Genomic DNA, 16192 nt, shown 5'->3' on the forward strand with positions numbered 1-16192 from the left:
TAGACATAAAACAATTTTTATTTCAATTATTTCGAGCACGCCTGTGCTCTTCCTCAGCGATAACACGCAATTGGGGATAAGCAATAAACATTATAGTAGTGACTTATATAAATCGTTAATGATATGTACAATTACGGCGGATTATAAAGGCCGGTAACATCATAGAAGATAAACGAAAAGGATAATCAGCCGAATGCAGGCCTATGATCTCACTATCCTGAGACAATGAAAATAAAATATAACAAGTTAAAAAGTATATAATGGATGAATAAATGTATCTAGATGGATGAATGCATTGATTAATTAAAAGTATTATCTGTGAGAAATTCTAAATCGTTATGCCATTTTTGTAAGTATTTATTTTAATGATGCATTTCAATTGGCAACAACGTCTGACGATGAGGGAATTAAAACCTGTACTTACTAAAATGAACTTAAGATTAGAGATACAGTACAATGGTTGACTTGGATAATATATGTTCTCGGATCTTCCCCCCCCCCCCGCTTCCTTGCTACTAGACAGCCACCTAACCTTAACCCTAACCTCGTACACGCAACACCTACTAGACAGCCACCTAACCTTAACCCTAACCTCGTACACGCAACACTCATAACGGTAACACCACATGTAATAAAGCTCGCTGCCAGGTCTGTAGCCATATTAACACTAACAGCTCAATAATACTTAACAACACATCTGACTATAAACTGTCCCCCCTCCCTCCCACCTCTAAATTGTGATTCTACTAATGTAATTTACCTTAAATCAAGGCCATTACATTGGTTTAACGGGTAATAAATTCCGCCAGGATTTAATAACCATAAACATTCCATCCGCAATGACACCCCTGGTTTCCCTGTAGAGGAACATTTTAACTCCCCCCCCCCCAACCACAATATTCACCATCTCAAAGTCACTCTCATAGCCAGTAACTTCCGCTCTACTGAACATAGACAACGAGAACTGAAATGGATTTTAAAACTCAAAACACACACTCACGACCTCAATGGACTTGGGATTCATCAGTGAATTTTCCTTCTGCCGCTAAATATTCTTCTCTTAGTTTTCGGTAACTTGTAATTATAATTTTATTACTATTTATTATTATTATTAGTATTATTATTATTATTACGATTATTATTATTATTATTATTATTATTATTATTATTATTATTATTATTATTATTATTATTATTCTGTTAGGACTATTCTTTATATTATTGTTAGTATTTTCACTCTAGCTTATACTATTGTAGAACTTATCTGTTCATTTTTTCAGGATGCTCTATATCTATTATATTATTTATTTAATTTGCAATATTGCTTTGTATAATTTATATATATATATAAATCGTCAAAGGTACCTTTGACAATTTATATATTTATTGAACAGTGTTAACGGCTAACTCCCTTCAATATCACATATATATAATTATAATTTTATTACTATTTATTCTGGTATTATTATTATTATTATTGTTATTATTATTATTATTATTATTATTATTCTGTTAGGAATTCATTATATTATATTATTGTTGGTATTTTCACTCTAGCTTATACTATTGTAGAACTTATCTGTTTCATTTTTTCAGGATGCTCTATATTTATATAAATTATATGCCTTATACAATACTATATATATCATTGTTTTGGCTTCCTGCTTCCATCATTATAACTTCCAATACTTTTATAGGCCCACATTTATTTAATTTGCAATATTGCTTTGTATAATTTATATATATATATAAATCGTCAAAGGTACCTTTGACAATTTATATATTTATTGAACAGTGTTAACGGCTAACTCCCTTCAATATCACATATATATAATTATAATTTTATTACTATTTATTCTGGTATTATTATTATTATTATTGTTATTATTATTATTATTATTATTATTATTATTATTATTATTATTATTATATCTACCAATCAGCAGCAAGTCCAACTTTCCAAACATAAAGTATTTCCCTGTTTAGGCAGTCGGGAAGTCGGACCAAAAAAAAAATAATAGGCCTACACCAAGTTAAAACATGTCTTTCACAGTCATAGAGTGCCATTTGTAGCCATCCAGTTCCCTATTTAAAAAAAAAAAAAATCTCATTTGGAAGGGTGACACTCCCACCCTAACCCTCTCCCTCCTCAGGCATAAAAGCTCAAGCCCCCCCATCGGACAGCTTAGCCCCCCAGACAGTGTATCCTAGAGCTGCCACTGATGACAGGGATAACAACAAACACAATACCACCATACAATAGATTATATATATAGATATATATTTTTTATAAGAACCAGTAAAATTTTGCCCAGGCTCAGTGTTCTTATTTTTTGGCCGGTTACAGGCTCAAAATGTTCTTATTTTGTTCTTAGTTTACACACCTTTAAAACAAAAAAATATTTAATTGTATGGCGGTATGCACTGTACTGGAATGTAGGTGAAAGTGATCCCACAAAAAAGGCCCCCAAATGTCAAATAGGTACACCTAGTGTACTGTATTATAGAGGGTATTACAGTCACACCTACTGCACATAATGTACGGATATAATTTTTTGGTTTTTAAAAATATAAACTTCATTTGAAATTTTACCTCAGCCTCAATTTTTTCTTATTTTGTTCTTAATTTTTAAGCAATTTCAGCCTCAATGTTCTTATAAAATGTTTTCTTATAAAAAAAAAGTGTATATATATAAATTTCGATGCATATGCCTTTATATTTTGTCATTGTAATCCAGTGTTTTTGACGTCATAGGTCAGATTCTTAAGATACGAAACAAAAGAAAACTCCAAAATTAAAGAGCGACGGTATTTACTGTCGGTACTCGTATAATAACACAGTGCGTAACGCTGTTTATTACTGTCGTTGAGTACAGCTGTGTTAATGAATTGTTAAACGTTTTGTTTCGTGTAAAATCTCAATTATAAAGTGTTTGATTCTCAATCAAACACTGCTAGACCTAGATCAGATTTGTTGATCGGCCCATATTGTTTTAGCCTGTTAATTTTCCACAAATTGAATCAACAAGCATGTCTTGTTTTCCCATAGTTATCAGCCTTATTTTATTTTTATTTTATTTATTTATTTTTGTTTGTTTGATGAGATAAGTACCAGCTCAGGCCTTAGACAATGACATAATTTATCACTCAAAGTACCAGTGGTTTGATATAGGCCTATTATGTGAATTTCAAGAAAAAATACTTTCTTACATAAAATAAAAAGCTCAGCCTTTATAAGGATTTCATGTGTTCTGAAAAAGTATATTCATAATTGTACTTTTTAAACAAAGAGGCCCGAGTCAGTCTCAAAATACTTTTTAAGACAATGGTACGGCAATGGCAGCAGTGGGTTCGGGGAAATATTATTAACGTACATTATAATTAGGCTATTTAAACGATAGGCATATGACATTTTTAGTCATGTAACCCTAACAAAAACATAAAGAGCGACGAAAGATAAAGTATAAATAATATATTATTTTAATGATGTAGGAAATTGACTTGAGTAGCTAAAAATCAACCCAAAATTTAAGTAAGGAAACTAAAGGACGACGGTATTACCGTCGGTATTCATATAGGCCTAACACACAGTGCATAACGCTGTTTATTACCGTCGTTTGCCACTGTGGTTTTTAATAGAGAACAATTTGGTGATGAAAGCCACGTGACATACTTGGGCGTTGGATCAGATGTGTGTGTGGAGCAGTGCGTTGTGGTGTTGTGCATGTCGATTTAGACACTGAAACAAGATGGCAATTGCATTGGCGGCAGGGAGGTGATAAATAATCTACGTGTCCGGCTGTAAAACAAAGCCGAAATCAGTCTATTACTATAGATTATTATTATTAAAGATGGATCGTTATAACGTATGGACAGGGCAAAGTCTGTTTCATCTGGTTTCATGTAACTCTCAATCATGAATCAAACACCGAGATCAGATTTATCTTGATCGGGCTAAATTGATTTTATCTGTTAATTTAACATAAAATGAAAATGGATGAAGTTCAAATTATTTCTCCGCAAAATGAATCAACATTTTATTTCTTGTTTTTCTTGCATAGTTGTCTCAGCATTCACATTTTTGTAAGTACCTACCTGCAATACTAAGATTCAGTGCATTTCTATGGAAATCACTTTATCAAAAAAAGGGAAGCTAAGAAATGTGCTCTGTAAAAACATAGACCTATTCAATGTAATTTTGAAAAAAAAAAGAGGTCTGTGTCGGTCTCAAATAGGCCTACTTATTAATCGGTGAAAATAACATATCAACGTGTTACATGTAGGCCTAATCATTCAACTATGTACATAACATTTTCATGAACACGTCCGAGCCCACAGACGAATGTCTTTTCTCATACCAGGCCATACAAATCTATCACCAATCAAGCGTTGCGCGTATACCAGGATGTGATAATCCATGATGGTTGTCGAAAATTGTACGTCTGCATGAAAGAGGAACGAAAGGGCGTTTAGCATTAGATGAAACGTCGCAAATTATCGTGCTATCCGAATTAGGTAACTTGCATGGTCGCAGTAACATTGATGTTGATTTGAGAAGGTTGGAAAGTTCAGTGTCAGATTGCTGATTTTCTGCTATTAGCATGAAGTCAATTGGTGATGCCACGTTGACAGAGTTGGATATCTGTGCGGGATAAAGCATCTGAGATGACGTTATCTTGTCCCTTGATGTGACGGATGTCAGTCGTAAATTGGGATATGAAGTCGAGATGTCTTCTTTCCCTTGGTGAATATCTATCTGGACCTGCACGAAAAGCAGTGGTGAGTGGTTCATGGTGTGTGAAAACGTGGAAGCATCGTCCTTCAAGAGCATAGCGAAAGTGGAGGACTGACAAATAAATCGCTAAAAGTTCCCTCCCAGAGGTACTGTAACGCATTTTGGTGGGTCGTGATTTACGCTTTTAGGCTTATACAGTAGTTGCAAAGACAGGTGCATTTGGTTGTTGCATCGCCAAACATATTATGATACCGGCAGATATTGGGTTAGGTTGAAAAAATACGGCTTCATGGGCATCGTGCCTGTTTGCGTCGATTGGTGGATCGGTCGATGTTCGTCTCCATCCTCACACAAAGCAGCTACTAGTGTTGACAACTTGTCAATTTGATCTTGCATCGTACGAATATCTAATATTAATTGTACATTCCTGGGCAACCTTTTAAGTGCAGCATTTCATTTAGAATGAAATCTATATTTTTCCAAGTTTCAATTGCATTTTATAATTTTTATATTCTCAATAACAACTAATTTTTTTTGCAGTACTACACAATAATTTCACATATTTGTCTTTTCTCCTTGTCTTTAATATTTTGTCTCCTCTTTCTTTTTCTCTTTTTTCTTCTTTCCTTTGTAGTCTGTTTGGGCTCTGTCTTCTTCCTTGTCTTTTACTTTAAGAATAATCTTGCACTGTATGAGTTTATTAATATCTATATATGTATTGCTATGTTACTTTGGGAGTAAGGAACCTTAAATTTTGTTTTGCAGGGGGAAAACTGCCCCTCCCCTGACGGTTTTTACCGGGCTGACCAAGCCGTTGTACCGGGCTGGGTAATAAGAGAAAAGAAAGAGGGGAGAGGGAGGGAAAGAGAAAGAAGAGGAAAAGAAAAGGAAAGAAAAAGAAAAGAGAAAAATAAAGACAAGAATAAAAAGGAAGACATAATAATAATAAAGATTTATAAAGCGCACATCTCCACCAAAGATTCTCAAGGCGCATAGACAATTAAACCAACAAGATCCAAATAATTCTCAGAAGAATTTTCAGCAAAATCCAAATACCAATTATCCCATCGAGGCAATGTTGCTCCCCATATAAGTATACGAAGATACCCAAATGCAGTATGTTGAGCTTTAGCACCTTCCACCCCAAGATAAGCCCGGGGCTCCACTACCGTGCACTGCAACAGGAGCTGCATTGCGTCGACAGAGAAAAATGGTATCATGTGTTTAGTTTTTAAAAATTTTTTTAAATATTTTTTTTGTGAGTAATATAAATTCAACAGAGAAACATCAAGGTAGTCTATACACCTCGGTGAAAATCCAAATTAATTCCAGAAAAATTTCAAGCAGAATCCGCATACCAAATTATCCCATCGAGGCAGTGTTGCTCCCCATGTAAGTATGCGCATATACTCAAAGGCAGTATGTTGAGCATCAGCACCATCCACCCCGGGATAAGCCCAGGGCTCTACTACCGTGCACTGCAAAAGGAGCAACATTGTGTTGAGAAAAAGTGGTATCATTTTTTTTATTTACAGTATTTTTTTTTTAATGATATAAATTCAACAGAGAAACATCAAGGTTCTCTATACTCCTCGGTGAAGAGATGCAATTTTAACGTTTTTTTGAACAAGTTTAAAGATCTAATGTGTTCGACTGAGCAAAGCAAAGCGTTCCAAAGACGTGGAGCAGCAATCTTAATCATAATGACCAGACTCCCAACACACTGCAACCCCTTCTCCACTTCAAAAACTCATAACTCCTTTCATCTATGCTGCCCGATGGCGTAACCACTGGGGGACAAGGGGAAAATATCTTAATCTTTGAAAAATCTTCCCCACCCCTTTATAAATGCCCTTTTCATCCCCTGAAAGTGCCTAAAAACCTCAAATTTCACGCGCGAAGATTTCTTGTTAACATGGGCCAATTTCCTCTAAAAATTGCACATTTTAGTGAGTTTTGATCAATTCCAACGAAATTAGAATTAAAACACCGGGGGACAAGGGGAAAATATCCATCTTTGGAAAATCTTTCCTCACCCCTTGACAAATGCATCCTCTGAAAGTGCCTAAAATTCTCAAATTCTTTGCGCGCATTTCTTGTTACGGTAGGCCAATTTTCTCTATAAATTGCACATTTTAGTGAGTTTTCATCAATTCCGAAGAAATTAGAATTAAAAACACATAAATATTTTGCGTTTTTAGGGCTTTTTTAGGTTTATTCTTTTAAGTTATTTAAACACATAATAGTCCCAAACTCAAGTGTATTGATGGTGAAAGAATATGTAATAAATAAAACCATGATGAAAATGCTTATATTTAGTTTCAAACACACGTGTGTGGCCTATATTATAAATAAGATAAGCCCTATGTCGTATTGTTTTCTATATGGGGAGTGGTGTGGGGTGGGTATGGTAAATATTCTAACTGGGAAAATAAATACCCACTCTGACACAAGACGCCTGTTACGCGCCTGGTGTTAGCGCCAATGTGTGCCCTTCTGCGGACAGGGGATGTGCTCCCACTCTGAAGGTGGAAACCTTGTTTTTGCAAAATAAATTGATGCAATTTGCTATTATAGGTCTAATCAATAAATTCAACAACAAAGTCTAATCAAAATCATCAACCGATATAACCTTAAACATTCTTGGAATTGACATAACATTACTGATGTCGTACACACCCTTCAGTGTGAAATGTGGCTCTCTTTGCAAGCACATCTAACATCTAGGGAAAGAAGAGCTTAGATTGGTACCAGATAAAATAATTTTGTTATCAACATTAATACATTATGCTAATTTTCATCTTTGTAAAGCGCATAAGACAGTGCAAATTATTTCTGAGAGTCTTTTGAAGTGTGTAAAGCTCCATTTTATCCCATACATAGTCAAAATACTGGGGGGATGATACAATGGACCATCCCCCCCCTTGTCAAATATTGGGGGATATATTCCCCTTTCCCCCAGGATCTACGCCTATGTTTTTGGCAATTAAAAAGAATGTTATCCTAGGGATTTTTCTAAATGTTTTCCTTTTATCAATTGTTGTAATGTGTTTTATGTGTTCATTGAATAAAAGTGATTAAAAAAAAAAAAAAAATTCATAAACAAATAATAATACACACACAAATAAATAAAAGTTAAAAACATAGCAAATCATGAAACATTTGGTATTTAAATACATTAATCATTGTAGTTAAGTTTCTTTTTTCTTTTTGTTACATTCCGCAGCATTTAACATTAACTTGACAATGATCATGATTGGTGATCAAAATGTCATGTTATTAACCAATTTAAAATCTTCAAATCAATCCAAAAGAATGGTACTCAACAGATTATTTGACAACAAATCAGCTAAACATTATGTTTATTATTTAATTCAATATTTGTTCAGCTACAAATGTCAATATTGGAAGTTAAAAATATTCTGTCATCAGAAGTAGAAACCTACTATAAGTCTTACCTTACAACTCGTTTCAACATCATAATAGCTATATCTGGCATACCACATACCATAGAGTCCAACTGTAATGGTGTTAATAGAGAAAGTAGAGGAACGGGTATAATCCATGACATCCCCTCACGTACCGCATTCACCTGAGAATTTGAATAGCCCACAGTCAAGACAAGAAAGCATGTACTACACAATAACCCCACCTGTAGAATGCTTTATGTACTGTTAGTTCAGTAGAATAGTCTTAAGCCGTTATATTTTCAGGCCTGCTTTTTTCTTTTTAGTTATAGTAAGAACAGACCACATGTTGTGTGACACCAATTTAAAAGGTGTATGTCAAAAATCAATCCTGTTACCTGTGTCTCTATCTCCTGTAGTCTATATGCTAGCGCCCTCTCTACGTACTCTTTCCTGTTTGCATATGTTAAGGGTATGCTGTGACCTCCACTTATGACAGGAACGAAGCGGCCATCCGAGCTTTGGCATTCAAACGAGTACAATGGAATAACCTATTGAAACATATTAAAACATATTAAGGTCAATGTAAAGCAATTTAATTCCATTCAATTCATTTTACTGACGCTCCAAAAGCCATCAAGGGCTATTATCTGCAAGATTACAATAATATACTGTACTGTACATAAAACGGATACTCTTACTTATATACACCAACCCCACACCCAATAAAAAAAAAAAAAAATGATTTGTAAGAAGTTGAAAAAGACAGAAGTTATAAATTGGTTTCACTGAAAAAAGAGACATGGAAAAATACATACTGTATTTATCCTTTGCTATGTCATTTGAATTTCTTTACCTCATGGAAGTTCTCCTCCAGTATTCCGCTTTTATCAATATCTTTGATATTCTTTAAAGCTTGCATAAAAAATACATCAACCTGGAAAAATAATTCATAATAACTTAGATTATAAAATAAAGGTCAGATAATTTAGAAGACACTTTAATTTTCAACTTCTTTCAAAAGAGTCTTAATGTTAAGAGGCAAGAGAACTTTCTATATATGCAGAATACTTTCATTTCATTTATTTATTTCAGACAAGTGCCTTAGAGCCCCAAAAGCAACAAAGTCACCATGACAAAAGTCTGGAGCCCCAGAAAACTAAACTACAAGATTAACTATTATATAAAAATACAATACAAATGCAGCAACGCATGATGCTGATGCAGATAGAGGGCCTCCTTGATCTTGAGTTGAAGTGGTCCTTTGTTATCCATGGACTGCTTAGCTTCCTAGCTTTTCTGGACAGGGTTCGAAATAACGCTGGTCCGCCGGCCAATGGCTGGTAAAATGCATGGCGGACCTGTTAATTATCCCAATAACAGGTCCGCATGACCAGTTAAAATTTCAATGAAAGTCATTCACCTCTTAACGACGTCTTTACAAAATATTTCACACAGATAATGTCAACAAGATCGCCATTTTCTGTTTATTGTCATGTTAATGTCAGCTACGACCAGCCTTGGGCTCAGTCATTCAAGGCGAACAGATGAACACCACGCAGTAGCTAGACCATGGGCATGGAGGAATAGACGTTTAATTCGGATTTGGTATGTCATTAGATTCATATTAGTCTACATGTAAATTACACTCACATTCCCCAAAAACATTGCTAATTACGGAGAAAATTTGCAGAGAATGAAATTTTAATTTGTTAGATTTATTTTAGATTTGACTCTAAACAAAACCACGAGGATTTCTTATTTATTATAATAAATTTGATTAATTAAAAATTCAGCAAGCTGTCAGGCACTATGAAACTTTGGGCGATCTGACATCATGACAGCCAAGCACATGGGATTTTTGCCCAGCCACATGACCCCACGAACAAAATTAACCAATTAGTGGGCAGAGTTTAGGAGGCGTGACCTGATAAGTCGCATCGTGACCGCGAAGAATGTGTTGTTTACAGTTTAGAAAAAAATGTCAGACTGAAAATGCATGTAAAAACAATATACAAGCATTCATTTTATTGGTACAGTAATTCAATTTGCTGTGCACAACAGCTAAACAACAGGTACTGTACGTATATGTTAAATAATATGTTAACTTTTCGTAGGCTAGTCATACCGAATTCACCTGGCTATGCTAAGCCTATTTTAGCATCTAGGCTAGGCCCTAAACCGGCCTACATTATTCGGAAAGGATTCAATAGAAATGTTCCACAAACCGATCTTTCCGGAAAACCGAACATCGTATTGTGAGAGTGCACTGTACATACAAATAGATTCCTGTATTTATATTTAGCGGCATAATTTCATACAGAGACAACAGAACAATTTTTCTGTATCTGTCAATGTTTTACTTCATCGGTGATGGGCAAAATGATTAGCATGTCACAAATATGGTATTTGAGCTTTCTGAAGTTGGCAAGATAGTGGCTAGTGAAAGGATAGAGGACCAGTAAAAATATTAATTTACTGGTCCACTTGGCTAGTTAAAAAAAACCTTAAGGGAAACCCCTGCTGGAAATAGACGGGATGCTATCTCTAACTGCAGCATCCAAGATGTCACAGAAGCAATCCCAGCTACTGTCAATACCGCTGCTACCCATGGCTGGGGGATCCGGGGGACCCCCCCCACATTTTGGAGAATGTCTGGAGATTTTTGTATGATCGGAATGGAGAGGAGAAGGATGGGAAAGTCCCCGACTGAGTTACATTTTCTCGCAATTCACATTGGTGGATCTGGGGTCATGTGTCCAGACTTCTCCCTAGGGCAACAAAAAAAAAGAAAAAAAAAAGAATTCTAGACTTACCTTTTCAGGACCTGTGAGCTGAATTTTTTTTTTTTTGTTACAATAAGAAAATTAGAATTTTGAAGAACATAAAAGTCATTAAAACACACTTTAAATGTCGGGAAAGCTCATTTCCTGCCATCTAGGAATCAAAATTTCTTTTTGGGATTTATCGATTCATGGAAAAAAGATTACGCATGCAACTACTCATTTGTTTATATATGTATACACATACATAAAATTTTAAAATGAGAAAATTTTTCCTGACCGTTTTTAAGAGGGCAAAACCTTGAGTTTTGAAGAACTTAAAAGTGATTAAGAGACACCTCCTAAGTTGGTAAAGCTCATTGCCTGCCTTGTAGGAATCAAAATTTTCCCGTGGGAGAATACCCCGACCCCCTTTCTTTTTGGGATTTATCGATTCATGTAAAAAAAAAAAATTGTATGCAACTACTTATTTTTTTTTTATTTTTATGTATGTATATAATAATATAATAACAATGCGAAAAATTTACCTGACCGTTTTAAAGAGGGGGAAATCCTTGAATTTTGAAGAACAAAGTCATTAGACACCATCTAGAAATCAAAATTCCCGGGGGAAGACCCCCGGAACCCCTTTCGTTTTTGGGAAAATTGTTGATCCCACCCCCTAGATATGATTCCAGATCTGCATGATTCATATTCCCATTCATCTTATAAGTGGCCACCTCCCCCCCCACAAATTTGAAAACGTTCCGCCGGCCCTGCTATCAAGAAACACGTTCCAAGGAACAAGATGTAAAAGTTGATTCAAATGGTCAGTCACCTTTGCTGTATTTCAAAAACGAGCGCATGGTAGATTTACCTGGCAAGGAAAGGCGAACGGCTAGGTGGTCACTTTCAACTGGGTTTTCAACAACACAAAAATTGATAAGCTTTTCAGAATTGTTGGACAACACAAGGTCTATAATAGATCCATCGTTGGCATTTGATTGAGGTCTTGTGGGAATCTGAACCAGCTGATCCAAGTTAAATGATGCCATAATATCAGTTAGATGATGTGGGGCAGTTGGCCAATGTCTCCTGAAGTCCGCTAATATGATGACGCCATCATAATCGATTAATTCAGCCTCAGGTCTGGCAAAGGACTCTTCAAAGGCTGTCTGGTGGCCTACAGACCAACCCTAAGAGCCACGACTGATGGTCTTGTCATATTGATATCCACATCATTTCGATTCTGGGTCAAATGAACCCTCATCTGCATATTGGGCCCACTGGTAAAACAGTAATTTTTTAACTGAACAGGACACCAAGTAAAATAAGGCTCTATCCAAGTTTTTTGAAAAAAAACCCCCTGGTGTATACCCAAATGTAGTCATGATGTGCCTATATATGGTCATGATGTGATGTCATCATCATGACCCAGGCATGTTACATGTTTATTTCACATACAATTTTATCGTATCTGGACATGGCTTAAGTGATGGATGCTTATTCTTACCTCTTCGAGATCCTGAGGAAGAAGAGGCATTCCAACAAGCTGCTTCCAGACAATTGGTGCGAGATGGAGATCCAATGGTTTCTTAGTCCTGATGGCAACACCCAGTAAAATTCCAAAGAACTTAAACATCTCCAGGTAGTCCTTACACCAAGGGAATGGATTCAACAGGAATCTACCAAGGCAAACATTAAGAAATATTACTAATGCACTAAGATGCAGTTCTTATTATTAATACCATATATATTCGCGTATAAGATGACCCTCAAGTTTAAAAAGACTTTTGGATGATTTTTGTACGTTAGGTGTATAACCCCCTGTTCCATCTTCAGATTTCCTACTTTTTGTTGCTTTTTATGGTCTTGATATTGAATCTTAACTGCCGAAAAATGGAACCAAATGTAGGGCCAACTTCCAAATAATACCATTTCATGGGCTTTAAATGTTCATAAAAATCTTATTTCCCCGCATGAATTGCGTTATTCATACTAATGGTTAGTATCATCATTTGAGCAGTAAATTTGCGTGTTACACTGTACATAAGACGAACATGATCTGAAATAAAAAAATGTGTATGTACGATGACCCCCCCCTGTTTTCAATCATAATTTGCTATTACTTGAGAATATACAGTACTATAAACTGCAAAATAATGTTCAAAGTCTGACTCAGACAGAACAAACAATATTAAGGACAAAACAACAGCAGCAATAACAAAAGTAACAATAATAATAAATATAATAATAACAGTATTAACAATAACAATATTTATTAATGATTACAATAAGAATAAGTTAAGCAACTTATTTATTAACTTTAATTGCTGTAACAATTATTACATTCATCATTAATGCATAATTTTTGACATTTTACCGGTCCCTATTTTGTCCTGCATCAGACAACGCATTTGGTGTTGGTATCAAAAGGGGCACAACACCAGTCTCCAACTCCTGACACATTTCAGTGATGGTGTCATCAAACACTCCCCCTGCATCATCAGCCCCTTCTCCGATTAATTTGACCTTCCACGCCCTTGAAGGCAGTCGAAGGTCAGATGGGCGTAACTTGACAACTTGCTTGGCAATCTGACTGAAGATCGGTTTAGATTTACGACCACTAAAAGAATGAATTTAAATCAATATGAATATTATATGACTAAATATTAATAAAGAAAATTATTAACTAAACCAGAACCCTGCGGGTGCGTACGTTCCTTTGTACGTAAAAAATCAATGTACATTTGTGAATTGCAATAACTTGATTGTATCTTTTTGAATAATGATTGTGTAAGGTAATACAGTATTTTCATTTTGAGTAAAAAAAAATCAGAGGCGGATCCAGAAATTTATGAAAGGGGGAGGGGGGAAAGGGGTTCTGAGAAGTGCAGGGACGTGGTTAAGCAGGGCGGAGGTGGGTGGCGCCGCCGACTCCTGACGTCTTGCGCCCATCCTAAAGCTATTTTTAAGGCCTTCTGCCCAGCCTCATACAAATTCTCCCGCCCCCTTAAAATCATGAAGAAACCCAAGTTTTTGCTACATAACCATATTTTCCGGTGAATAAGCCGCAAATTTTATACGCGATTTTCCCCTCGAAGTTTGGGGTGCAGCCTATACACCAGTCGTTAACCTACTCCCAAAAAGTTCAGATCGCGAACCGCAGCGAAAATCACGCGCCGTCTGTCTAACTTGGGCCCATGCTCCTAGCCCAATTAATTAGCCTAGCCTTTGTTGAAGGGCTAGTATTTGTAATTATACTCACTATACAGTGCTGTACCCATAATTTTAAGGTTCTCCCCCACCCGAGACTGTCCATCAGGTGCTGTATTTTCTAACCATTATTTTCCCAAACATCATTTGATGAAGCTATGCTGTAAATTTATGTGTCCATAATTTTAAGGTTCTCCACCATCTGGGACTGTCCATCAGACACATGCCACCATCACATGCTGTATATGTGTATAGACGGTCAGTCCATCACATGCTGTAAATTGAAGTGTCCATAATTTTAAGGTTCTCCCCCACCCGGGACTGTCCATCAGATGCTGTATTTTCCAACCATTATTTTCCCAAACATCATTTGATGGGCTGTAAATTTATGTGTCCATAATTTTAAGGTTCTCCCCCACTCGGGACTGTAACCCCATAACAACCGCCTACTGACGACCAACTCACCCCCAACATCATTCCATCACATCCCCCACCCCAAGATCAGTCCATCATATGCTGTATATTTATGTCCATTTAGGGGCCCCCAGGTTTTCCCAAACATCATTTTGATAGATCTCCCAAGCCAAACATCATTCTGATAGGCCTCCCAAGGTCCATCACATACTGTAGCCTGTTACTTAAGGTTCTCCTCACCTGGGACTGTCCATCACATGCTGCATAGAGACTTGTCAATTGAGACCTCCCCCATCACCAATGCCAGTCCATCACATGCTGTATATTTAAGTGTCTATAATTTTCCCCCACCCCCAGGTCCAAATTTCAAATGCTGTATATTTATGTCCATCCCCCAATGACAATCTATCTCATGCTGTATATTTATGTGTCCATAACTTCCGCCACCCCCAGGTCTGAATATCAGATGCTGTATACATACTGTATACCCATTATTTTCCAAAACATCATAGACCACCCAAGGACCATCACATTGTGTCCCACCCCCAATGTCACTCCATCACATGCTGTATATGTGTCCAATTTTCCCCATCCCAGGTCCGAATATCAGATGCTGTACATTTATGGCAATTGTTTTCCCAAATATAATGTGATAGACGGTACTAATGTTGTGATGAAACTACATGTTGTGATGAAATCTCTGCTGTAAATTTATGTGTCCATAATTTTAAGGTTCTCCCCCACCCGGGACTGTCCATCATATACATGCCTCCATCACATGCTGTGTATAGACGGTCAGTCTATCACATGCTGTAAATTTATGTGTCCATAATTTTAATGTTCTCCCCCACCGGGGACTGTCCATCAGATGCTGTATTTTCTAACCATTATTTTCCCAAACATCATTTGATGAAGCTATGCTGTAAATTTGTGTGTCCATAATTTTAAGGTTCTCCCCTACCAGGGACTGTCCATCAGATGCTGTATTTTCTGACCATTATTTTCCAAAACATCATTTGATGAACTCCCGTCCCCCCGCCAACCCTTAGGTTCGTCCATCCATCACATGCTGCATATTTATGTGTCCAGAATTTTTAACCATCATTTCTTGGAAAATAATTCCACAAATGTTGATTTTTATTGCTTGATGGTAGGCTGGTGGTAGGCCAAGAAACCTACTTCACGTAGGCCTAACGGTATAGTATATCAGATGTGTCTAGGCCTACACCAGGTCCGACGGTGTCGCCCAAAGAGAAGCCTACATTACGTATGTGTCTAGGCTAGGCACACCAGGTCCGTCAATCTTAGCCGTTAAAGTATACTAAAACACTAATAGAACACACAGAACACCTTCAAATAATAGCGCAAGTAAGTGGCAGATATGCTACAACTATCTCGGTTTGCTCAATGTTTACTGACAGTCGCGAAAACAACATAAAGAACTTTTCTAGGCAGCTCGCGACAGAAACAAAATGTCGGCAAAGTTTGACCCGACGCATGCGCAAATCAAATTTTCGACTAAAAAACGACTCAAAACTGGTGGTAAGGGGTATATGTTTTATCGCCTACAGCTTACATTTTTCATCTAACCGAAAAAACAAACATTTCTTGCACAATTGCATGTCCACCAGCAACTATCGAGCACAATGTATACCTGC

The 16192-nt window shown here is 36.4% G+C and overlaps 1 protein-coding gene across 1 annotated transcript in view; it reads right to left on the reverse strand.

The window, feature by feature from the left end:
• LOC117111791 (probable E3 ubiquitin-protein ligase HERC1) overlaps positions 1-16192 on the reverse strand; it is a gene marked incomplete in the record, with an annotated part of 172277 nt that overhangs the window by 8180 nt on the left and 147905 nt on the right. Inside the window, 5 exon segments of the mRNA XM_033254783.1 lie at positions 8194-8327; positions 8541-8693; positions 8999-9079; positions 12418-12589; positions 13288-13530. Coding sequence (XP_033110674.1) covers positions 8194-8327; positions 8541-8693; positions 8999-9079; positions 12418-12589; positions 13288-13530 — 783 coding nt within the window.

This window comes from Anneissia japonica, unplaced genomic scaffold (assembly GCF_011630105.1).
Source record: "Anneissia japonica isolate Jap-2015-1 unplaced genomic scaffold, ASM1163010v1 scaffold287758_len931624_cov196, whole genome shotgun sequence".
NCBI classification, from domain to species: Eukaryota; Metazoa; Echinodermata; class Crinoidea; order Comatulida; family Comatulidae; genus Anneissia; species Anneissia japonica.